Genomic DNA, 25,408 nt, shown 5'->3' on the forward strand with positions numbered 1-25,408 from the left:
CTCTGCAAGGAAACAGCCCAGCCAGCCCCTCTGCTCGGACTGTATATTAATCTCGTTTTCCGCCGCTTCATCCTGCCTCTCCTGTTTCCCTTGCCACGACTGCCAGCGGTTGTGAACTCAAAGGTGAGCCATCATATTCCACAGGGCCACAGCCCAGCCTTGCTTTCCTCCCAGACACTGCCAGGAGGGGAAGAGGGAACGAAAGGGAGGAGGTCAGAGCTCCCTGTCCTCTGCAGAGAGAATCCTCCTCCTCCTTCCACCCCTCTTGTGCTTGCCGGCTTTCTCCTGCATTAGCTCCCTGATAAAGATGTAAATGTCAGCTGACCTGCCCACAGTACAGCAATGCATTGCTTTTGGCCCACACAGGGAACAGAAATTCAGAGCAGTGTTTGATATACCCCATATGTGTGTGCGTGCATCTGCATATACATATATATACTTATCTATACACGTGTGTATATATATATCTATCTGTGTGTGTGTATGCATGCATAGAGAGGAATAGAGTCCCCGTCTGTCTGCCCCTCCCCTCCTTGCTCCTCATGGCACCAAATCAAGCTGCGGCAGACTTGACAAATCTCTTTGGCATGGCTCGCGCTCCACCGTTGCAGCCCGCAGTGAGCAGAGCACTGTATTGACACAGGGTGATACCTGCAAGCGGAGCACAGAGACTGAAAGCTTCCCTAGCACCGGAACAGCTGAGATTAGCATGGGGCCAGAGCCCCCCAGCCAGGCTGTGAGTGAGGAGTTGCCCCTGGCCCGCCATGGCTCAGCTGCCAGGGTTGCTCTTGAGGACAGAGGGAGGGAGAGCAAGACGCTCTGATGCAAGGGGTAGGCGAGCTACCAAAAGCAATTACTTGTCTTCCAGCCTAGGGAGGTGCCTGCTACATTGAGGCCAGAACGTGGGAAAGTGGTGAGACTGGAATAAAGGAGTAAAAAAGGAAAGGTTTAACTTTTCCTCTTTTTCTTTTTTTTTTTTAATGAAGAGAGAAAGTAGGGCAGGAAAGAGCTGATAGGGCTTGTGGGCCAAGTGCCAACATGGTGGCAATGCACATGGCTATGGGGATGCTCTGGGCTGGCACCAGCCAGGCTGACATAGGCCAGCCCAGTGGGGCTGAAACCAGTCCTGCTCCACCCGGCTGAGGATGAGGGATCTGGGATGGCAAGGATGAGAAATCAGCCTGCAGAAATGGTCCCAGCAAGACCTCAGAATTGCCAGTGTCTGTGGCCTGCCCAGAGCAGGGAGATAAGCCCCTGGCTCACAGAAAGCACCGCTGCACCAAGTGGCCCTGGGGAGGGCAGTCTGTACAGCACAGTGAGAGCTCTGCCATCAGCTGCAGCCCAGGGCCTGCAGGGCAGCTGGTGTTCCATGACCTGACAGAGGCAGTCTGAGCTGGGAGCTCAGAAGGGGCTGTGCTGCCCCGTGTCCCCATCTCCCTACCTCTAAAATAGCACGAACATCAGCTCCCTGGCACATGAGGAGCTGAAAGGCTCCAAATATTGCAGGTATGAGGCTTTGCTAGGGGCCTCTCACGTTGCGGACTCGCTATGAGATGAAGAGTGAATTTGAACCGCTTGTGGGGAAGGGAAAATCACACGGCCCGGAAGGGAAGGAAATGTCTGAAGGAATCCTGGACAAGGCGGGCTACTGCAGTTCATGCCAACAGTGCCTGTGCCAATAAAGGGAGGGGACAGCTAATTTAACAGAAATGCTGAGGAAGCAGAAACTGCTAGGACATGCATGTGGGGGAAGGCAGGCAGGCCCCATTTCACTCAGATCACGGCACGGAAATAGGGAGGACCTGAGCTGCAGCAGCAGCACCAGTAGGGTCCAAAGAAAAGCAGGGGACGGCTTTTCCAAGATGCCTTTAACCAGGGGAAAACCAGATAACCAAGGCAAGTGACAGAGCAGGAGCAGCCAGCACCACAGCTGTCCTAAGCCCGGCCGGCTCTCCCCATACAAAACCACATTGTCAGCTCCTGCTCCATCTGCCTCAGAACCACCTTGCCATGCAGCACCATCCGCAGGCCCTGGAAGGGCCAGGAGCCTGTATTTATTCCCCACCTCGCTCCCATCTGCATGTGTCTCCCAAGAACACGTTGAGAGCATGCAACAACTCCTGGGGTTTGATGCACCATTGCCAACCGTGCCTGCTAGTACAGATCCCACAGCTCTGGCAGCCTGAATCGCTCCTCATTATTTATTGTTCATTTTGTTCTCTGGGATGGTGCGATCCCCTCTAAGGATTTGCGCCCTTTCATTTCCAGGCTTCAATAACTCCTGAACTACAGTTTCATGTGGTTTTGTGATTGTTAACCCAGCATGCAGACGGGGCTATAGCCATAAAAGCTCAATGAATCTTGTATGGCAAAACACAGGCTGTTAAAGCATTTTCTCCTTCATTTGCAGTCGAAGAACATACTCTCACCACTACGAAAGATGCAACAGCAGCCAGGTTTTCCAAGGAATCATGTTTCCTCATTGCTGTGCAGTGGAGAAAGGACTATTTCTGCTCTGCTCAAGGCATCATCAGTCTTTTAGCCCTCATCAGAAAAAGGGTTGCTCACAGATTAAACACTGCAGGTCTGTAAAATCACTTTGTTCTCTTCCCTCCCATTGGCTGCAAGACCACCAGGGCACACATAAAAGAGACAAAAAGGCCCTTACCTTATGGTTTTTACCATGTCGGTACATCATCCAGTCCTCCCCGTTGGTGCTGACCTCCAGCTTGTAAGTACGGACATAGTACCCATTCTGGGTTTCTCTGGAGATGGCACCCTGTGTAGCAATGGCTGTGAGCACAGTCAGGAAGTGGAGGTCCACCTTTACAAGGGAAAAAGGGACAAGAGACAGAGTGGTGAGCAGCTGAGAGCCCAGGCTGGCTAGTTAGTTCCTCGCTTACTTTCCCAAAACATTAAAATGTGCAAATTCAGTCTGTCTCCCTCCACATGGGGAGGCGCATGGGAATGTAAGAACTCATCTCCACAGGCATAACTCCCCCAGGCTGAGTTCAGAAGGATGCCTGCAACAGAACAATGGGACAAGTGTAACTGGACTTGATGTGTGTCCACAGGTGACCATGACAAAGCCACCTTCCTGCCTCAGACCAAGCAAGAGGATCTGCACAGAAACTGGAGGCTCAGGTCCATTAAATCAGGACAAGGGCTGACTTCTTCCATGTAAAATAAAAGCAGGGTGTCCAATTAGCAAGTGCTAGAGTTTCTGGTTTTCTTTTTTATTCTTTTTTTTCACAATATGGGTTGAGAAAGGTCAGCAGAGCTGGCTTGGTAGCACAGCCATGAATGAAGAATGAGATGTCTGCTGGAGGCAATGACATTCACCATCTTCCGTTCCTAATGCCCTTTAGCAAGCAATGTCTCATGGCAATATGACACAGCCAGAAACCCTGTGTGGACAGAAACTGCAGATCTAACTAGGTCCTAGGGAAAGCCTTGGCTCTGACAGCTCCCTACCTGACGTGCAGCCTGCTCATACTCTTTTCATCACTGATGAGATAAATATTATTCTAGCTGTTTTTCCACACGCCTCCTGGAGACGTTGGTCCTCAGGCCAGTGGCAGTCAGTGGCCCTTGTAAGTGGCAGAGGTCTCTCAATTTCTGTCAGTATGCTGGAAAGTCCATCAACGCTTTGGGCAGGAAGAAGTGGGGTGGGAGAGGGACAATGGGTCAAGTCAGCCTTATGCAAGCATGTTAATGGGAGAGCCAGCCTATCTCATTTTACGGAGGCACTGCAGCTCCCCCGCTGCTTGCTCCCCATGAGCCACAGAGGCAATAAAAAATTCAACAAGCCTTATGGTCAAGGGTCAGTTTAACAGCGTGATGCTCCATTTAGTGGGGAACACGCGAGGGGAGTGGAAAGCATACAAACCTGGAGATACTCTTTGTTGCTGTCTACATTGGGGGTCCAGCCGTTGTCATCGCTGTTGAGCCGGCTCTGCTGGGGCGTCCATCGCCCATCTGAGTAGGTGGAGGAGGCACTGATCTGCATGTTGGAGATCCTTCCTGACTCCATCCCCAGTGGCACATTGCACTGGAAGTCTGCAGCAGGGACACACACATAGATGCTGATCAGCTTACAGTGTCTGTATTTCACTCCCTAGTGGAAGGCAGCCCTAAGCTATCTTTCACATCTAACCCTGAGCAAAGCTGTCTGCCTGGAAAGATGAGCAGATCTGCACAATGTTGTGTGTTGTGTGTGCTCACAGATGGCACTGTGAAATTAAAGGTGGGGCAGCTTTATGTCTGAATGGCCTTTTGACAATTAGCACTGTCCAGGTCTTTCTGCTTTTCTTCCTTTTCTCCACCGCTGCAGTTTTAATGCACTGTTCTCTTCCCTCCTCCATTTCCTTGTCTCCTTGGGACAGGATGTCCCAAGTTTCCTTCCCATGAAGTCTCCCATCTTCTTGAAGGTTGGAGGTGAAAGGCAAGGAGTGTGGGCAAGGAGTGTGGGCATGGAAAACAGGAGGATGCTTACTGCTGTGCTGCCAGCAGCAACATCAAGGCCTGGCACAGGCAGGCCTAAAGGTTCTGTGTGCATGTGAGTGTATGGGTGTGTTTGTGGATGTGTACTTGCGTTATTTGTAATATCAGGCCTGTAGGGATTAACCAGTCATAAACATGAAAGACTCTGGCATGCTATTATTTGGGTTTCCTCACTTCTAAGACTTTTAAAGGTCGTAATTAGCCCAATCTTACTGCACATCTCATATATTTTATGGTAGTTGTCCTGTAAAAACAATAACAGTGAAAACAGCTCACCACTGCTGTGGGGCTTGACCAAACTGTTTGTGTTTTTAATGTAGCCGAGTCAACCCCGGGTGGAAATAATGGGCCAAGTTAAGATCTCAGTGGTATTATTAGAGTTTCAGTTTACACCAGTGTGAATCAAAACAAGCCTAGCCCTTTAATAGTTCTTGTGCTTGATTTCTCAAGCCTTGTGTGTCATCAATGTTTTATTTCCCAGACCTTTCAAAGAATGGGATAGAAAGTGGATTAAAGAACAGATCAACGGACTGTGGAAATATATAGCTGTGAAGAGCTTGTGCATATCTCTAACTCTCGCAGCCTCAGCAGAGCTCCTCCAGCCCTGCACAGCCCTGCTGTCCATCATGGGCTCTCAGCCTAGGGTCAGAGACCTCCTCACTTTCTTTGTGATTGACGGGTATCCTGAAGGCTTTTTCTGTTGTATCACAGGTTTCCTGCTAACAGAGGTTGAGAACTGTAACTCTGATGCAGAAATATAATGGGAAAAGTAATTGAATTTTTTCTAGACTGCAAGTGTTTTCACAAAAAATCAAAATGCTCTTCACTCTCAGAACACCCAACTTTTCTTCCTTACACCAACTCGATTTATTTCCCTTAATAAAGGATGTAAAATTCTGGTTTGAACCTCTTAGCGCTTTAGGCATTTCTTAATTAGACAGACATGAAATTTCAATTTGTAGTTTGGGGCTGTGAATTTTTGGAAAGCTGGAGAGATTTTTCCCAATCCTTTAATGATTTTCTGCACCCACTGGGCTGAAGTCTTACCCTAAATCGTTTGGGCTGAGCATATACACAAAGGATTCTATCCCAAAAGATAAGGAGAAGACTTCGCAAGCAAGTGAAAACTTAAGGAAAATTCAGAGAATGTAACTCTTCCTAACATCCCATTCCTTTGAGAAACAGCAAACTTAGTATAATTCCTGTCTCTGTGGCTAATGGGGAAGGAGCCCTTTAGGCACACTCCTCCAGCCTCACTCTTGCATAGGACGTGCTTAGGTGAAACAGACAACACAACTGCCCAAGACATGCTCAGGACATTTCCAACTTACTTTCAGGCACTTCCTGTTGGATCAAGTAGTACTGAGCAGAGAAACCATCTTTAGCCACAGCCAGGTCAGTGTGGAAGGTGAGTGACAGCACGCCGGTGGTCGAGCGGATGTCCGATGGCATCTTAGTGCCACAGTACCTGCCTATCAAAGGGCCAACTGCAAAAGAAAAAGCAACAGTGTTAACTCTTGCCTTTTCCCCAGCCTCATGGGTCACCAGCAGGTTGGCATCACTCAGCATGGATGCCTTGGCAGGAGAGATTGGGATGAAAGAAAGGCAGGCTTTGGGAATGGGCTACTTTTTTATATCCACTGGCCCAGTGCCATGCAGTGTGCTGCGCAGAAATATCCACTGCAGCAAATATTGCTCTGCAATTGCTGGGAAACGCTCCAATTTGCTCTGTTACACAGTGTTGGTTCAGGGTAGGGAGATCCTCTCAGCATGCATGAACCCTTTGCCCTTCTCTTAGTGAGGATCAGTGCTATGTGGGAGTGCCCCATGGGACTTTTTAGATCAGTGGTTACAACAGAGCTTTAGTTTCAGGATTAATGCATGCAGCCTTCTGCAAGCATGTTGTTCCCATGGCCAGCCACAGAGTGCCCTACTGCCAGGCTGGATGCTACAGTCAACTTTAAGGTTAGGTACCTTTAATCTTAAGAAACAGAGCAGAGAGCTCTGTGAGACATGGAGAGGTGCTGAGGAGGCAGGAGTGGCATCCCATGGCTTACCTTGAGGGATGCCATCCCAGATGTCCAGCCAGTCATACTTGCAGTCTCCCTCCCCTGCCTGCAGAGGGTCATGCTCGAGGTCAAAGAGCACGAAATGGAGGAGGATTTCTGTCTTTGGCTTGGCTATGATGGTGAAGACGCAGTCCAGGTTGTGTGGATATTTGTCAGGGAAACCCGGAGACTCAATAGTGCCATTCGAGGCAGTGAAATTTCTGGAACAGTCCTCAGAGCCTGTAACAGCAAGGAAAACCCTGTCTTAATGACACAGCTTAATGCCAGCAGCTTGACAGACTGTGGAAACCCCATTTTGAGCTCAGAGGGGCTGTGTATTCTGGAAATTCTCTGTGGCCCAAGAGCTGTGTGACTTTGCCCGCAAGGATGGAGAGTGATTTTCAAAGCTTTCCGTGGCTGGAGAGACAAGGTTTGTGCACTCGATGGAGAGGACAGTGTATCTAAATCCCTCAGATAGCTTTAGATACATAACCCATGTGCCTCTTGCTAGTTACTCCAAAAGCAGGACTAGGAAGGTGATTCCATCCAAAGCCACTCAAAGCCAGGGCTGTAAACCGGCAAATCAGTCCCTGCTGCGTCCCCCACACCAAGGTGGTAGCTCTGGAGGGGAATGGAGGCCATGTCAAGCTGGGGTGGGCTTCCCCTACTGGCTCCTGAAAGAGTGACCTGCTACCTGCCATCATCATCGACCCAGCCATGCTGGCAACAGGCCACCACTGTCCAGGCGTGATGGAGGAGCCCCTGCTCAGTGAGGGAGCTGTCCTGGGAAGGAACAAAAGAAGAGTAATGAGGACTTCATCTGTTTCAAGAAAGCTCTCCCCAGGGGACCGGTCTCCTGCAACCTCTCTCAACATCTATGCCTCAGTTTCCTCAAGAAAATCAAGAAGTGCAAATATTTAGACAGCGAAAAGACCCAGAGGGGCCAGCGGGTGCCAATGTTTCCACTGTCAGCTGGGAACCTTGGCAACCCTGGGGAGGCGAGCAGTTAGCCTGCTGTGCCCCTGCAGCTCTGTGAGGGATGGGGCAGCACCAGCACACGGCTGTACTCGATGGCTACGGCAAGGGCGGGGGAGATGGGGCTGTAGCAGGGGGCTCTGCCAAGAGGGGGAACAGAGCCCCTTTCTCACAGATTCGGCCATCCGCAACAGAAATGCAAGTTATTTCTATCCTTAAGGAAGACCTTTGCATTGCAAGTCAGACAGACAATGTTGCCTCTTATTTATTGCTGACCTCTGCACTGGCCCCCGCCGCAGCTCGGTGCCCCCTCTCAGAGAGCCAAGGTGCCTCGGGGTGGCCAGCCAAAGGGGAATTTGTGACGTATTCATACCACGGTGACTTTGAAACCACTGCTCTGTGGAGGCGGGACAATGGCCAACAGAAATCTGCAGCCTGGAGCTATTGGAGGGGAAAGAAGATATTACGGAGCTTTGCAGCCACTGCTGCAACCCGGTGTTAACAAAGGTTTTAGCTTTGGTTTTGCAGGGACACCCGCCTTCTCCTCTACAGACCCTTCTGCTCCGTCTCTTCCAGGCAGCACGAGCCTTCCTGGGACTAATGGGAGACTTGTTATTCAATTCAGCATTAACCTCCAGGAGTCAGGCCAGCAGCCCGCAGTGATGGCAGGATCCCGGCACCGCATTATGCAGCGCCTAGCTGGAGAGCTACTCAGGAGAGTCTCTTAATTGACTACCTAATGAAGCATCCAGCTTTTCTGGTGTGAACCTATGGGGTAAAATGCAGAAGCAAAAAATAAGGCCAAACACAAATCACAGCATAATGCCATGAACAGGGATAAGGGTGTACTTCATTCCGAACAGCTGAAAAGACAAATAAAAAAACAAAATAACGCAAGCTCCAAGCTAGGGAGAAAATCAAAGACAAAACCCAGAGTTAGGAGTAAGAAACTGTCCTCTCGAGACAGGAGAGAGACATAACTATGTCATTGTATTCGACAACAAGTTTCCTCATGTGGAGCTCTTATCGGATTTGGCATCTTTGTCTACAGCTTGGCTGATACCAGCAAACAATGATCGGCTTTTCATAAGGATGCTGCAGATAATAAACAGGAGCCCTGCTGGCTTCAGCAGCATGGACCAGCCTGAGAGCACACTTTGATGCCCAGCGAGGAGGGCTCAGGCCAGCCCTGCCAAGCTGACTCACAAAGTGAGCAGCAGGGAGGCTGGGTTCTTTTGTCAGCCCACAGACCGCTGACTGAATCCCAACAGGGGACTCAGAGACTGGTATGCAGTTGTTTGTATGCAGATTGCCCCTCTCAGATGGTGATAAGGAAAATTCAGCACAAGGTGTGGAAATAAATGCTTGGTTGAAAGGAGTTGTTTTTTTAGGTCACCTTTAAGGAAGAAAGAAACTGCAGCAGTGCTGCCTTTACTGATGTGGACAATGACAATCCAGTGACCTTTAAAGCTGGTGACATCCTTGCAAGCTCCCCTGGCAGCTCAGACTGAAGGTGTATGAAAATAAAAGGTAAGGTTTGCTTCCATGCAGTGCCTGCAGCACACTTCTCCAGGGATCCCTGACAGGGACAGGGCCGGGCAAGGATGGCAGTGTGGTGCTCCCAGTCCCCTATGTTGAAATATGCCTTGCCAAGCTAAATTTCATGGGCTGTTGCAGGAAGAAAGTGTTTCTCTCTCTGGAGAGGGCAGCTGCCTGCAGCAGGAGAGTGGTGGCTAGAGGAGTGCCAGCACAACTTCAAGCCTGACAGCTCTGAGGAATCTGCATCGAGGGATGCAAGCTCATATCCAGCCTCCAGCCAACACCATCTCTCTCCCTCCCAGAAGCAACAAGATCGCTTTTTCCATGAATTTGTCCCCTTCCTGGCTCCCAGCACTGGCAGTCAGTTCCTGCTTGCTGCCCCATTCCTTCCCACTGGCCACCTCTGCCATGTGTCAGTTGGACCACTTCACACCACTTTTGCTCCAAGGCAGGAGCAAACTCCATACCCAGTCTCTTGGGCTCAGAGTATAAGTGTGCTGGAATGGCACCAGGAAGGAGTGGCAAGGGATGCTGAGCAGGGTCACCAGTCTTCCCACCTGAACACAGGCACTCTGCAATCTTCGTGCTAGCAACTGGCCTCAACAAATCCCAAGAGCCAGCTGAATCAATTAAGTCTTCACCATTAATAAACAGCAGCAGTCTGAAGTGGCTGCACCAGACCAGATTGATGGCTGACTCTGCAGCCCAGGCAATCATCAGCAAAAGCACTTTCCTCATTCATGAGAACCTCTAGACACTCCCTGTCCTCACCATTCATTCCACAGTAAAATTGAGGAGTCCCATCCCTGACTCCTAGCAGCAAAGTCTCGACATTCACCTCCACCTGTGAGCAGACGGGGGTGCCTGTGAACCTGCCTGCCATGTGGTCCCTGGGCACTGGTGCCTGTGCTCTTGCCTCTTCTTTGCAGAGACAGATCAGTCACCAGCCTCTGCAAAGGGGAGTCAGTCTTGTGTTGATTCTGATTCTTTACCAGGCACGGGCAAGTTTTTCTTGCTGGATGTGATGACATGAGAGCTGTGTATGTGTTTCTTCCAACGCACCACCACAGGAATGTGGGCACAGGGTGGGCACTGCTCTCCATGCAGAACATGCTCCTGCTCCCTCGGCAAGCAGGCACACTTCACTCACCCACACGCACAACACACTGAGTGGGTTTTATGCTCTCACGCCTTCTTCCCAGACACACAATCCAGACAAATATTTAGACAGAAACGCTATTAAAAGGCCTTTGAGCAGCTTTTACTTTCCTCAATAATAGTTTGGTATTAAACAGAATTATGAATAGTTCCTCTCATATTCGCCTGGAAAGGCACCGTCTCTACCCTTGACAGCTCTGCTGACAGCAGTCCCTTGAAAACCAGAGCTTCCCAGTTACAAACCTAGCTTCCAGGAGAAGAAAACATAGTGTCATTGATCATTCCTCAATCGCAACTCCACAGGAGGGGAGCTCCACACACTCCTAACCCAAAGACAATCCCCACTTAGCCCTAACAAGCTCCACACATGCCATGAAGAAAGATAAGCATTTCTGAGTCCTTGAATTCAAGGGAGTGTATAAGGAATTCTGCTTTTGATGCCACACTATGATCCAAAAATGTACTATCATTTCCCACTCTGGTATCTTTACCTTACTGGAAGTGAGATGATGACTAGCTTAAATATAAAAAAAAAAACAACAATAAACTAAAAAAAAGAGCTAACACCATATAGCAAAGGTGGCCAACAACATCTCCTTGTGGAGATCATCATGGCACATGGCCCGGCAGACAGGCACTGACTCAGCCACTGACCTGTCTTGTAGATCTCATAGCGCAGGGAGAAGCCGGCCCCTTGCCGTGCATAGTCCGAGGTGAACTTGATGTAGAGAGAGGAGCCTGACGAGATGATGGTAGGAGGTGCAATGTTCCCACAGTGCTTGCCCAGCAGGTCGGCTGCTTCGTTGTCCCCATCTCGGATCTCAATGAAGTCGTACCTGTGAGGCAGGGGAGATGGCATGAAAACCATCTGTCTGAGGGGTTCTTCAGCACGCTGGGGACAGACACTAAGCACTTACTCACCTGCGTATTTCACACAACTACCTTCCAGTCGGGTTCCTGGGACTCAGTCATTCACATCTATACACACACACACACACAGATTTTTTCCTCTTATCTGTCTGCCCCTTTCTCTACTGTGACCTCACATAATTATTATTTTATTGTACCCACATCCACTTCAACTTCACATACAACTTGCAAAATTCTGGACACAATTTGCCTGTATTTTTACAAAACTCCTTTGGCAAGGGAGAAGCTCAGTTCCAATACTCCTGGTCTGCTCTCCTTCCCTTCCCTCTGTATGCGCCATCATTCTAAACACTGTGTACATTCTTGACACAGCATCGGTCCTTTAACAAGCATGGCTGCTATATTTATTCAGATCTTGGATGGTAATACCAATTCTATTCTGTTAAATGCTAACATAGACTCACATGGATGAAAAGCTCTGCATGAAGAGATGGGCAACTACATTCACCACTGCCCAGCCTTTGCGTCCCTATAACAGCCTGCCTTCCCACCTGCTCTGCCAGCCCACCCAGCCAGCCCCTGGCTTTGGGGAGGAACATGGTGGCTTGGGAGAGCTGCCTTCTGGTGCTGAGGCGAAGGCTTCCTGCAAAGTCTGGCTTGAAGGGGAAACTCCCACAGATTCCTTCGTCTGGGCCATGACTAATGGCAAGGTAGTATCAGGCTGCGTGCACTACGAAGAAACAAACAGCTTTTATGCGAACATCTTGTTCTTCAGCTGTCTCCTAACACCCGCGCTCTCCCGCCCCTCTCCTCATCTGTGGCCAGCACGCTGCTATTTACAGACACTGCCCATCTCCCTTCTACTGCTCATTCGCTTTGTTATCAACCTGTTTGAACAATGCTACAGCTCTTCTTGTGGGGCTGGGAGGGAAGCAGCAGCTCCACACTGCCAGAAATCTGCCTTTTGTCACAAGATCTCGTGTTTGGGAATCAAGAGTTGAAAGGAGAAGTAGCTTGCTGGACGCAGTGATCCTCATGTGACTCACTCCTGCTCTGCAAAGCTCACATTGGCGGGCAACAGCCTGAAAACAAACTTAGAGAGACGCAGTGTGTTCCTCCACAAAGAAAGATTGCCTGAGCAGCTTTGGTTTCACTCCTTTCTGGGACTAAATCAGGCCAAGAGCCAGAAGCAAAACGCCTGCAGATAAAATCCTGTCAGGGCTGGACCCAGCACTGAGTTAGCTCTAATCACCCAGCCTTTAACTCCGTTACAAATGCCACAGCCTTGGCCAAGATGAAACCTAAGCAGTCCTGAAACGAAGCACTGGCACAGGAAGAGCACTTGGCTTAGCTGGTGGATGGAAATGCAGGGATGTAAGTGAAGATCGGCTCCCCCCAGTCCCTGAGCAGCTCCCCGTCACCTCATGACCCCTTACTGCCCTAACACCACCCAGCAGCACCTTCCGCGACCCCACTCATGTCCCTCTCGTCTGGTTTGCTCCCATCCTCTCCCCTGGGAGGAAGAACACAGAGGACAGTGTTAGTGCTTCTTTTAAGTAGAATTTTTTCCTCCTTGTTTGTCTATTTGTTTAAAGTAGTGCTGAGCAAACAGCAGGGACATTTTGTTCTCATAATAACTCCTTGATCTCGACTTTGTGTGCAGCCCCTCCACATCTGAAGTACATGTTTGTGCTGCAGGACTGCCGGCAACTACTGAAATAATGAACATGCAACAAAAATTAATTTGTTGAAAATACGAGTGTTGGCAAAATACAGTTAATATACTGGGTTGGAAAAGCTGCCATTTGCATGGCACAGGCTCAGGTTAGCTGCATCCCAAGGAAACACATCTTGTGTCCTCATGGGGTTATGATTGGCCAATTCCGGACACAGCCTCAGCTGCTGGAATGCAGCGCTCCAGCTCTTGCTGCAGCCAGCACACCCAGCAGCCCACTGCTCTCCACATGGCTTCTCAACCACCCAATGCTCTAGGAGCCCTGGCAATTTCAGAAGCAAATTCTGGACCAAGAAGTATTTGCTTATTGAATGGGTGAATGGCTTCCAATAATACATACAATTTGGGAATATTGCAATCTGCTCTTGGACAATCTGCAAATGGAAAATTAAAAGAATGAATCTAGTAAGTAAACCATCAGGAAATATTTGCCTCTCTCTGAATTAAACCCTGTTTGGCTTCACCCGAGCATCTAACCCAGCTTTCTCTTACTGCTGCTAATCCTTAATAAATCAAATGTTACAAACAGCTAAAAAAGCCCCTAGGAGAAGGTCAGAGAATCCTTTTTTGCCAAATATAAAATGAATATAAACACACATGAGTTTTTGTTCCTAGCTAAAAAATCTTGGCTCAAGCCCCCTTGCTCCTCATGAGGCAAAACTCCCTTTCTTCAGGTCATGTAAACAGAGCACGAATTGGGAGCGTATTACGGTCAGGAGATAGCTCCTGCCCAGATGAGGGGGAGCACCTCCTTCCTCTCCAGCACAGCAATTAAGCTTCAGGCTTTAAAAATGAAACACCAAAGACTCCTGGTCCAAAACAAGAGTTTAAAATTTCAGCAAGAATACTGGCTAATCCCACCACAGACTCCTCTGGCATCATGCGCTTTGGTCTTGTCCATGCCTTGGCCCACAATCAAACAAACTGATAAACCCCATTCTCCTCATGTTGGGTCACTGGCCAGACCTTTGCTTCTGTTAAGCTTAAGCATTGTTTCCAGACTTTGTTCTTTCTATGTGAAAAACAAGAAGAAAAAATGGAAGGAAGAAAGTGCAATGCAGAGGACGTTTTTTAGTCTAACCATTTCATTTCCAGATAATTACAAACTAGTGCACAGCTGGGTGGGACAGTTATGCAGTGATAGCATCCACACCACCCTGACCAGCACCCAGCAATTTGCATTTCACTTGCATAACCAAATCCACTACTTCAGTCAGCATGCTGATCATCACTCCTGTAGGCTGACCTCTCTAGCATTACCTCCACTGGGCAGGCTGCTATTTCCAAGGCCACATTTCACGGCCACTTCTTCTCACTTCTTTCTTTCCAACCTTGATGATTCTATGATTCTTCCCATCCAGGCATTGCTCCAATGAGCCAACCACAGTTACGTGAAGGGAGGGCGCAGCATCCGTAACTCACATCTGCAGTCAATGGAATAAGCAGGTCTCCTTTCAGGGAAGGTGGCCACTCTTGGCTGCTCCTCCAGGAGCGGGATATTCTCAGCTGCTGCTGGAGTGGGAGGGCCAGCCAGCTGGTTTGAAACAAGACTTTCTGGTAGGGAGTTTTAAGAGAGGGAGGTAAAGCTGAAGTGCTTTTAACTACCCAGACAATGGGGGGCTGAGAAGGGAGGGAAGTGCAGTGCTTAGATGCTCTTCTTGTAGCTGTTTAACAGAATTAAATGGAAAATGTAAGATGCTTACAAATATTGCTGTGTTTTTATTAAAGATTTTTAGTAGAAAGTGCTTTGCGGATGTTAAGAGAGCTTTTATAAACTAATTATAAAGCACTTCTAATGTCTGTATTGTTCATGCTTGCCTGCTTCTTCCCTCAGTCAGCCCTCACTGGTTCCTAGCCTCTTCTATCTATTTTCAATAAGTCACTTTGCTGCTGGTCCCTGAAAAAGGCCAACAACAAGCCCCAGTTGCAGTGGTGAGGAGACTCCACCTTTTCAGCCCCATTCTGCTGCAGAATGGCTCATGGGCTCTTGGCCAGCCAGTTGTGCTCCCTTGCCTGAGGCCAGACCAGACCTCCTGGGTGCCCACCCACGCACTGTGAGCTGCAGGCACTGCACCCTGCCTGGGAGCAGCACCAGGGAGCTGTGCCGTGCCAATGGGCGCTCTTTCCCCCAGGCACAGACAGCAAAAAGCTGTTCTGAAACTCATATTGTTCCACACATAATAAACAAACCTACTGCCCCCGAGTCCCAGCTCCTTAGAAATGCCAGGTCTTTCCTCACCGAAACACACTTCATGGACGTTACTTTAATGTGGACAGAAACACAAATGATAGATCATTTATTTGCTCATAGCCGTAGCATCTACTACATGTGAGCCCTGCTTCAAAGCTCACCCAAGGAAGCTTAGGCCTAGGAACACTCCAGTAGTGTTCTCAGAGCTATCACTGGAGAAGGTGAGGCTTGTATAGCTATGCCTGGGCTCCAGTTCTTGCCAGAGCCAGAGAGACACAAGGCTCCGACCTGAGCTTCCCCACTGTGTAATTTGGAGCTGTTATTTATAGTCACTTCCAAGGGGCTTGTGCCTGCACCTGGCAAACATTAGTGAAGGGATCCTCACGAGACCCTGGGAGGTGGGAAGGCAGACAAGAGCAGTGGTTGGCCCAAGGTCACACAGAAAGCTCGCATCACGGCCAGGAATAGAAGCCAGCCTTGATTAGACAGATTATATTATATTAGAGAAGTCTGGCCTAGATAGACAGAGAGACAAATAGGTATTGACTGCGTGCCAACAGCCCCAAATTTGGGAATGCCCAGTGTTGACTCAAGCCTTCGAGACTTCTGGTCTGCCTGAACCATATGTTGTGGTATCTCGTATACATCTACTAAGAATATGAAGGGTAACCACAATGCTAGAGGAGTTCAACAGACATTAACGTTCTGCAGATAGCTGGAGGAGAGGTAAGGACCTGCTTAGGCACAATGTCAGCAGGCAAACGCAAGCATTTCCCTTGAAAGGGTATTTATTTTAATTATTATTTAAAGCACAATGTTTTTTAAAGATGCTCTAAGAAAAAGCTGAATTAAGCTTAGGAATGAGATAGCAGCTGCAGCATAAAGATGGTTAAGAAATGGTGAGCGAGCAGCTCAGCACTTGTTTTATAAACAAGGGGCAGCTAGAATTAAGGTCTATTACATGCTAGCTGGCTTCATCAATTTTTCTGTGTCACCACCCATCTTCACGCCCTTTCTTATGCCACCTTCCAACCAAATCCTCATTTCACGGGTGGTTACTTTGTGAAAGACAAGAAAACTTTTCCATGATGTTTACACAATCTTGAGGTACTGAATGACATTCCCTTCAAAGCTGAAATGGCTGCAGAAACTACTGGGGACTTTTAAACAGCGTTTTTATAGCCATGATACCAGAGGCAAACACCTCTGCAGTCTGATGAAACAAGAGCAATGAAGTTTGATCCTAGCTGCCAGCCCTTAATCAGAGTAATTAATTATAAATACAGCAGATGAATTGGATTCTCCTTTGATTTGAACTGGTTTTACACTTGTGTAACTCATCATTTTAAGGGTAATCACTCCTAATTTATCCTGGGGTGAGAAGAGAATCAGTCCTCACAGGTCCCAAAATGGATTTGTGCACAGTCCTAAAAGCTCACAGTGCAGCCAGCTAGCATCTGTGGCTCTCGGCAGACAGGCTCACTGCCCCGTCTCAGGATGGGGTTGATTGCTCCCCTGCTCTGACTGCAGATCTGCTCTGCCTGGGACTGCCCTCTGGGAGACTGGAGGCAGAGTCTCAGCCTGCAGCTTTTGAAGCCATTCGTGCCACGCTAAGGCGAAGGATGCACCCGGAGCAGCAGAGCTTACCCTTCTTTTGCCCTGACATAACTGCGCCTGGGAGTAACAGAGACAGAATAGGCCAGCATTGCTCTGCATCTGGAGGGATTTCACTGGATTTCAGCGACTGAAATTATCACAGTCTGGTGGCAGCTGAGGCTAGGCTGGGCCTGGGGGTGCATAACTGCTTCAGATTTCTCGGAAGTTTGTTTTGAATTTGTTGCATCCAATTACGTCTTGTGCAACCATAGTGCTGTGGCGTTTTGTAATCATTCCACTGCGCGTTGGAGTATTTTATCTCTGCAGAAATCTGACCAGAGTTTCTGAGAAATGAGAAAAATCCAGTCACCCCGTCAAAAAAATAAAGAGGGAGAGAGGCAGACAGAGAAAATAACCCTAACAGATTGGAGAATTTCTTCAAAAATGCCTCCAAGACAAAAAAACGAAAACTACAAATAGCCTCTATTTATATTCCTTGGACTGTTTTCACCCCCAAACGAGCACTGCTGATACGAAGAGTCTCAGCAGCAACTGTTAAGTTATGCAGAAAAAGAAAAAAAAAGAGTTAGACAAGATGCATTTTGCAAAGGGAAGAATAAAACATATCTGTAAGCTGCTCCTGTGGTCCAGGAAGGGGCAGCTCTTAGCACACTGCCTGCTGCCCCGCGTGCTACTCGTCCCAAGGCTCCCAGATCGCTGCGGTGCAATGGATGGAGGAGTGCTCTCAGCTGGGGCATGTCTGGAGAACCATTCATTATCTCAGAAAACAAGATGTGCTAATGTGCACTTCAGGGGTTTTCTGCAGGCTGTTGTTCAGGGGTTATGCATGGATGTTGAATTTTATTTCTGTCTCCATAAATTCCTCACCCTTCTATCTTTAGCTACAGAGGTCGGTTTTTGCAAGATGTCTTTGGAAGTGTTTGGGAGGGGAAAAATCGTGGTGAAACCAGAAATAAGATACACAGAGTGTGTTCAGCACAGCCCCCTCCCCAAGCACTCAGCCTTCTGTTGCTGCTGCAGGGGAGCCGAGGCAGCTCGCAGCCCTCCATAACCCCCGAATGCAGGACACTTGGAAAACTGCATTTGCGCTTTCCTCCTTCTGCTACAATCCATCTGTGGAAAAAAAATTAGACTCTGCTTTCTGTGTCATTTTACTGTCACCACTCACAGGCAACCCGATCGCTAACAAAAAGAAAAAAACAACAACTATATAATAAAAGATAACAACCACAAGAGGAAAATTTACTGCTGAAGAGCAGCAGAGCAGGCGGAAGGCAGAGGGCAAACGTTCCCTTTACTCTCTTTGCAGGGGGAGATGCAATGAGGAGCTCCTGATGCCAGCAGCCCGAACACCAGGTGGGCACTCACAGTGCCCCTGCTGCCACGAGCCTCCAGGTCCCAACTGGCCCCACTGAGGGCCTTAGTTCCCCTGAGAAGTGGCCCCTCTGTGCCACTCGGCTCAGCCCGCGCTGCCCTGCCAGCTCAGCCATGCACTGTTTACAAGCCGCCCTCACCCTCCCAGGCTGTGGTTCAGCTCCATTGACACTAAAGGCAACAGACTCCTCTCCCGGCGTGTGATGAATCAATTACTTCCTCTGACACTCTATTACCACAGCCCTTACATCTCCAGATTGCAGATGAAAAGACAGGCTGAGAAGGGGGACAGGGAAGAGGAGAGGTCTCCTGAGGTCTCCATCAATTGAGTTGTTGGACATCTGAAGAAATCCCCATCTGCCATATTTAAAGACACAGAAAATGTTTTGCTCCTGATCAGCAGAAAAATCAGAGGATTTTCACAGAAGAAAACCTAAGAAATCAAACGGGTCAAAAAAACTTCAACAAGGTGCAGTGAGCAGAGATCAATGACGAATTAGTCCCCTCAGCTGATGGAGAGCCCAGGCCTCAGTCCTGCTCACCATTATCAGCCCAACATCAGCATTACCAAAGGCACGGCACACGAGGGCCAGGCATTACACCTTCCCTTTCCACTGCAAAACAACAACATAAATAAAATCTCACACTGACACTTGTAGAAGAGGAAGGAAGGAAGCTGAGCACATGCCTCACACTCGTGCCAGCAGCAGGGGATGGGGGGGGAGGCCCTGCTTGCATCCGTCAGCAACTCCTGCTCTGTGGGCCCCCAGGGGGTTCCTGACATGCTGACCGCCTGCGTGCAAGCACCATGCATGCACATGGCCTCAGCACGGCCGTCTGCTCCTCTAAAGGAGTGATACTTGGGACAGCCACCAGGCACACGTGCAGGGCAGCCACCCACCACTTTCTGTGCTGCTTGTATCAGGGCTAAGGAAGTCTTTGGCAAAGGTTTCTGCTACCAGACCCATCCCACTGCCTCAGCCTCTGCTTCTAGCAATTTATTAGACTGAAATATCTCTACGTCTGACCTGATGCTGCATTAAAACTACCATCCTACTAGACTGGGATTGCTCAGCAATGCTGTACGTATGTCGAATGAATCCCTTAGGATTCAGGGAAAGAAACAATCCAAGTTACTCACTCTTTCTGACGCTCTACCCAACTACTTGCTCAGTCAGCATAAGGAGAGCTTATAGTGGTGCACTTGAACTGATATATCAAAGACAGTTGCTTAAAACATCCTGGCTGTGATTAGTGGACCATGACTGCTATTAACTTATAAGGAATTCCAGGATCACCAGACTGTGGTTTGCAACATGTTATTACATTGCCATTCAACGGTGATGTGCAGCCACTTGATTTAAAGAAAACGGAGAACTTGCCTCATGCTGAAAACTAACCTCTCCCTGTTCTTTCAAATAAGCTCTGTGCTGAGCTCTGGCCAAAAGCAACCAGAAATTTCTTCCGTTTTCAGTCTGTTCTTTGCAGTCTGTTCTTTTTATTTTGCATTCATATTTAATTGTGGAATTCACACTTGGCCAGAAAAGGCTGGGAAGGAACCAATCTTTGTATGCAGCACTCTGACCTGCTCTGTGCAATGTTGCAACAAAGCAGCCTTTGGTGGGGAATGTGCAATGCACTGTTGCTAGCCAGACTAGTCAGTGAGCCTGCAGATGCCCAAGCGTTCATCTCTTTTTTATAGGGTGAGGAATTTAAAGTGATGTATGAAAACAGGAGTGGTAAAACCAACAACAGGAAAGGGGAAGAGCTCCAGTCTCACAGCTCCCAGCCCTGGTATTGACAGTGAGCCCAACACTCCTTCCACCACAGCCTGACAATAGGCACAGTACCCACTGGAGAGGCTGTGTGTAGCTAAAGAAAACAGTTGCTCATTAAAAGCCTAATTCAGCTCCTGTGGAAATCAAGGTAAAACCTCCTGCTGCCTTTACAGGCTTTGCATCTGTTCCTTAACAAAAAAAGGATGCTTTCAAAAATATCATTCTGGCTGACCCCTCTTTACATTCACTAAACCTTACAATTCCTGTACCCAGATAGCAGACCCATGATGCAGAAGAGCACTGCTAACCCCACTAAGTGATGCCAAAAGAGTGACTGAAGCCCAGACCTCACTCCCAAAGCCATCTGGACACCTGAGGCCACATCTGCAAACCCAGAGGATGACGCAAAGAAAGGCAGGGCACTGGGCACACTATAGCACTGCATCGGCTGTTTGAATAGGATTGCTCCACACAGCTAGCAGCTGGATCCCGAGGCACCACCACAGCCAGCCCCACGCTCACCCCATTCCTGGAGCCCCTGGGTCCTGCTCTCCCCTCACTCCCCAGACGCTGAGGAGAAGCGGGTGACCTGCAGGTTCTTCTGAAGCAGGAAGGAGATGAGGTGTCTCATACTATTGTTCCGGTGTCACCAGAACAGCCCTTGCTGTGTCATCATGCCAACAGGATACACGATGTAGGACAAAACCCAGCTCTCCTAAGTGCCGGATGCTGGTGAGACGTTGGAGCCCTGCAGCATTCCTGCAGCCCCCCACCCACCCCAGGGCCTGGGCCCCCTAAGGGGCTCAGTCAGGGATGGCCACAGAGCGAGCTGAGCCTTCCCAGCCCTGCAGATGGGCAGCAAAGAGATGAGTCACCTGGAGGTGACCAAACAGCACCACTGCTAGCCCACTCGCTGCTGGCCATATGTGCAAAACGGCTGTGGCTGACAGGAATTATGAACCATACGGCGGATACCGGACAGAGCTAAAAAGCAGCAGAAGCTCATTTGAAGACAAATTGAGCCACAGGGCTGCGTTACCCAGACGGAATTATTTCCTGTACGTTAGAAATGTTGCTTCTGGCTACCCGTGCCACAAATGTATGAGCAAGCACATGCCTTCCTTAACATCTCATCGCTGACTTCCTTTCTGCAGAGCCTCGGCCAGCCTGCTCCAGCACTGCAGGAGAGGCACTCACATCCCACTGCACCCCAGTGAAGACCCCCCTTCAAACAGGCACAGTGTGCCAAATTTCTCTTTTCTAAGCATTCACCCAATCTGGAGATGAACTGCATTGTTTCTAAAGTGTTTACTAATGAGCTTATTATGCAAACTTTTCAAAAGCGTTCCCTAATTAGCTGTCCATAATTGCTGCCTTGTCTGCTCTTAACCCTGGCTGATGGAAGAAGGGCATCTTGCAATATCACGCTCCTGTTTGAAGGAGATGGTCAGGAGAGGCAGGCCAGCAGGGCAGGGCCTGGCTGCACTCCTAGGGTGCTAGGGGTTGGCTGCTGCTCCCCCACTGTGTGTGGGGCTGGGGCCAAGTGCCTGGCTGCTCTCTAAGAAGGACATGGAGCCATGCTGCATCCACGCATGCCATTCCTGGAAGCACAGGGCCATTGCCGATTGGCTGTGCCCACCATGTCCCACTGCAACGTGGCCTGGGAGCATTGGTGCGTTGCTGCCAGCTCCACGACATGGCCACTGGCACGTGACATCTTCCCATGCCAGCCCTGGCCCCTGTGCCCTGCCTTTCTGGCTGCATCTGCCTGGTCATGCTGAACATGGCTTTTTTCACTTGACATCACCGTATCAAGCTGCAGTGACAACTACAGATTTCCTCCTTACTGTGGTCACAGTTCCTTTTTCTGGAAACCCTCAAGGCCTGACATGGTCAGCCAGCACAAAGAGGAAGAGCTTGACTCTGCAGCTCTGGGCTGCCTGCCATTTGCCACTTCTTGCTTGTTTTTGGAGCCCAGGGCCCATCTCCAGAGCCCTCCGCCAGCATTTGGTGAGTGCCACCAGAGGGGGCTGCGAGCCGCAGCAGCAGCCCCAAATCCTGCCCAGGCAGAGGACCATGGCCCCAGCAGCATCCTTCCACCCTTCCCCTGGGTGCCTGGCAGAAGGATTCCAAAATTCCACCGATGTGGCTTGCCTGTGGCTCAGGCTTTTCAATACACAGTGCTCCTCTGGTGCAGGTGGTATGACTCAGCCCAAAGGTCTCCTGCTGGCATCAGGAGCCCATGCCCGCCCACTGTGATACACAGCATGTGTCTGTGCCATGTGCACGCAGACATGTTCCAGTACCCAGCGTGTCACTGCCCAACCTGCCTTGTAGCCAGGATGGCAGAACCCGTGGCCAGGCTTGGGAGCTATCAGAGGCCAAGAGACATCTCTAGCAATGGGAGGGACACACAGATGGAAAAGGTGGTTATAGAGACGATGATTCACTCAGAGCTAAGTTTCTGACTTGGATTTTCCAAGTAATCAGCACAGAGCAGAGAAATGGCAACTGGGCAGGAGGGTTACATGTCTGGGTGAGCTGGGGGGTTTCTACTGCACACTGAGAAACTCTGTTTGGGTCAATTCTGGAATTAAAAATAAACCATGGAATCACAGAATGGCCAGAGTTAGAAGGAACCTCAAGGATCATGAACCTCCAACCCCCCTGCCACATGCAGGGCCATGGGACACACAAGGCTGCCAGGTATTACCATGCCATGTGGCAGAGCTGAACCCCCTTTGCAGAAGCAGCACACTCTTTTCCCCTGGCTGCCACCTCCCCATTTAGGGAGCACACACCCACTGCCCCACCTGAGCTGTGCTCACAGTGCACAGAGGAAGAAATGGCAAAGGGATAGGGCTGTTACTATTTCTGGATAGCTAGGCAGGCCTCTCACCACAGTGCTCAGCTTCCTTTCTGTCCCTGCTGTCACACTATGTCCCCATGGTTGCAGGATAGGGGGAACATAGCCCAGGGCCTGCCTCCCCAGCACATCCACCCTCCTGCAACAGGAGCCCTGCTGTGACTGATACCAGGATCTGCAAGTGCAGGAGGTGGCCAGTCTTCTTTATCTGAAGCATTTCCCAAAGTAAGGCACTTCCTCAGAGCACAGATGAAACACAGAGATAGAGAGTATCTTCTGGGCCTTCAATTATATCAATTACTCCTTTGATGACAGCTGGGGGATGCAGTTACTTCTTACTGCAGCTAGACACAGCCAAAAATAAAAGCCCAGATGTGCTTCTGGAGAAACAATAGCAATGTAATGAACGCCAACCAAGCTGCCTGTCACTGCCACCTCCGGGCACTCACCCCTAGCCTGAGATCCTTCCCTCTGAGCAGCACCAGCCACCAGACCTTGCTGCACAAAGGCAGCTCTCACTCCGATATCCAGCAGCCACAGGTCCGCAGCCCCTTCCGGCCAGCTGTCCGGCCAGAGGAAGTCACTGACCTTGCCGTGTAGGTTCCAAGGGTGCAAAGCATGGCAGGAAGTGCCTCCCACCCCAAAGGGAAGCCTACATCTGATTCAAGGATGAAGATTTTTGCAGATAGTTTCGTAGGCCTTAAAACAGGCTTTTGGAATGTAAATGTTATGCTTCACAAGGAAGAAACTTTAGCCTAATAAGGTAAAAGAAATGTTGAAGGGTGAAGCAACAAAGGAAGCGCTTATGGTGTTTTGTTTACTCCTGGCAGCTGGAGCATGAAGCACAGCCTGGCCCTGCTCCTGCTCCACGAGCTGCCAGGTAGCAACACCAGGCCAGGAGGACTGCGTCTGCCGAGAGACAGAGTGCCACTCAGTCCATCGGCTGCCATCCTTCAGAGAAAGTACTTTTATTAATGACCAGATGTCAGAAGAAAGGTTCTGCCCTGAGATGATGTTTCTTTGATGCTGAACTCCTGGTCCCATTAAGACTCCCACCTGCAGCTGCAATGAGACCTTTGCGTCCCTGTAACACACCCTCTGACACTCGGATGAGATTTATTATGAGATGGTCATCTGCTAATACTGCTTAATGTCCATGCAATTACACAGTGTTACAATTTCTCTCTTTCTGATAGGACACTTGAAAACAAAGTCTCCCTCCTACCTGTTCCTTTTAGGTAGTGTTTTTCTTGCATTGTTTTCACTGATTTAGTCACGGTCCCTACCAGGCACTGTCCATCCTTTGCAATGCCTGCTGTGGGGGACAGGCACCTGAACTGCTGGCTTCTGGCTTACACCTGGGGGTCAGCAAAGGCCCAGGTGCACTACGGATGAACCTTGTCTCACACTTGTACACGCGTGGCAGCTGAGGGAACAGAGGTGCAGGCAAACCACACTTTCAACAGAGATTTAATGTGAATTCCTGGTTCCTACAGAGCAATACTGTTGCAGGTGCAAAACTGAATCAAAGACCTTGAGAAAACTTCCACCGTTCATGTCCTATGGAGAGTGCTGGAAACAAAAATCCTCCAACACGAACCTTCCTGCAAAGCTCCTCCGTGTACACACAGAAAGGGAAAGCATAGTACCACAGCACCCACTCCGACATTTACTATAAAGCAGAAAGCTGCAGAGGAACAATGACTTCAGTAGTTGGGGCAGCCCTTCCAGCACACAGCACCTGAGCTCAAGACCAGACCCTGCTGTCTTACAGCACTAAAATGTAGCAGAAGTTATCCAAAGTACTCAGAGCTGTAAGCAACAACTGCACAGCTGCAGAGGAAAACCAGGTGCCTGTGGAGGTTTCTAGCACTCTGACCCAGATTTGTTAGCCTGAGACCTTGTAGAGACACAGTCACTCCTGCCCAGCTCAGCCCCTGCTCCATGCACACTGCCCTGCCAATACATATTGCATACTCTGCAGTCTGAGAACATAGGCCTATAAAGCTTTTATTACTCTGAATTTGGGGCAACTGCATTAGCTATGAGAAGGCTATACAGTTAAGCCTGTCCAAGCAATAGTAAAACCTGATAGCAACCATCATTCTCACGAGCACTGCCAAGGTCTTGCTATATTCATTTATGCCCATGTTAAGCCTTTCTCCACCGTCTCCCTTTTCTAAATGCAGGCCTGATCCTGCAAAATGCTAAACTCCTTACACACAGAGTGACTTCAAGGAGAGTTGATGGTGCTCAGAGCCTTATTAGCCTAGGCTTTATCTTTAGGGGGTGATGAGATCCCCAGTGACATCAATCAGCACACCTTGGTTACAGCTAGAGGACCTATGCTGATTTACGGTAGCTGAGGATCCAGCTCTGTGCATTATATCTTTCAGTACATCATGAAACCCACGTTGAATTCTTTATTCTCCACAGGACTGATCCTACAGCCCCATAAATGCTTCCCCAGTCCCTTTTTGCAACCAGAGTCCTGCTCTCCATATATAATTTCCTTTTAATCAACAGGAGCAGCATGCCTAGCAAAACTGCTGCATCAGGCTTGCTTTAGGAGACTGAGCTCCTTCACAGCTCAGACATCCCTGCAGCTGGTCACAGATTCCAGATGAAATGCACAGGTTTATAAGTCTGCCGAGACCATGTTATTAACTCAGCCTTTTATGGTGCCCTTTGATGCTGTTAATTATTCTTTACTAGCTGCTAATTGTTTTTCCTGGACGTTTAGTTTCTGAGCCC

The 25,408-nt window shown here is 49.2% G+C and overlaps 1 protein-coding gene across 1 annotated transcript in view; it reads right to left on the reverse strand.

Annotated features, from left to right (window-relative positions):
- Positions 1 to 25,408, reverse strand: part of NRP2 (neuropilin 2) — a 69,999-nt gene that overhangs the window by 42,962 nt on the left and 1,629 nt on the right. Inside the window, exons 3-7 of the mRNA XM_031554284.1 lie at positions 10,878 to 11,059; positions 6,561 to 6,791; positions 5,835 to 5,990; positions 3,890 to 4,059; positions 2,669 to 2,824 (exon numbers count right to left, since the gene is read on the reverse strand). Of these exons, the coding sequence (XP_031410144.1) occupies positions 2,669 to 2,824; positions 3,890 to 4,059; positions 5,835 to 5,990; positions 6,561 to 6,791; positions 10,878 to 11,059 (895 nt within the window). The remainder of the gene's footprint in view (positions 1 to 2,668; positions 2,825 to 3,889; positions 4,060 to 5,834; positions 5,991 to 6,560; positions 6,792 to 10,877; positions 11,060 to 25,408) is intronic.

The sequence above is a fragment of the Meleagris gallopavo genome, chromosome 7, assembly GCF_000146605.3.
Source record: "Meleagris gallopavo isolate NT-WF06-2002-E0010 breed Aviagen turkey brand Nicholas breeding stock chromosome 7, Turkey_5.1, whole genome shotgun sequence".
Lineage (NCBI taxonomy): Eukaryota > Metazoa > Chordata > Aves > Galliformes > Phasianidae > Meleagris > Meleagris gallopavo.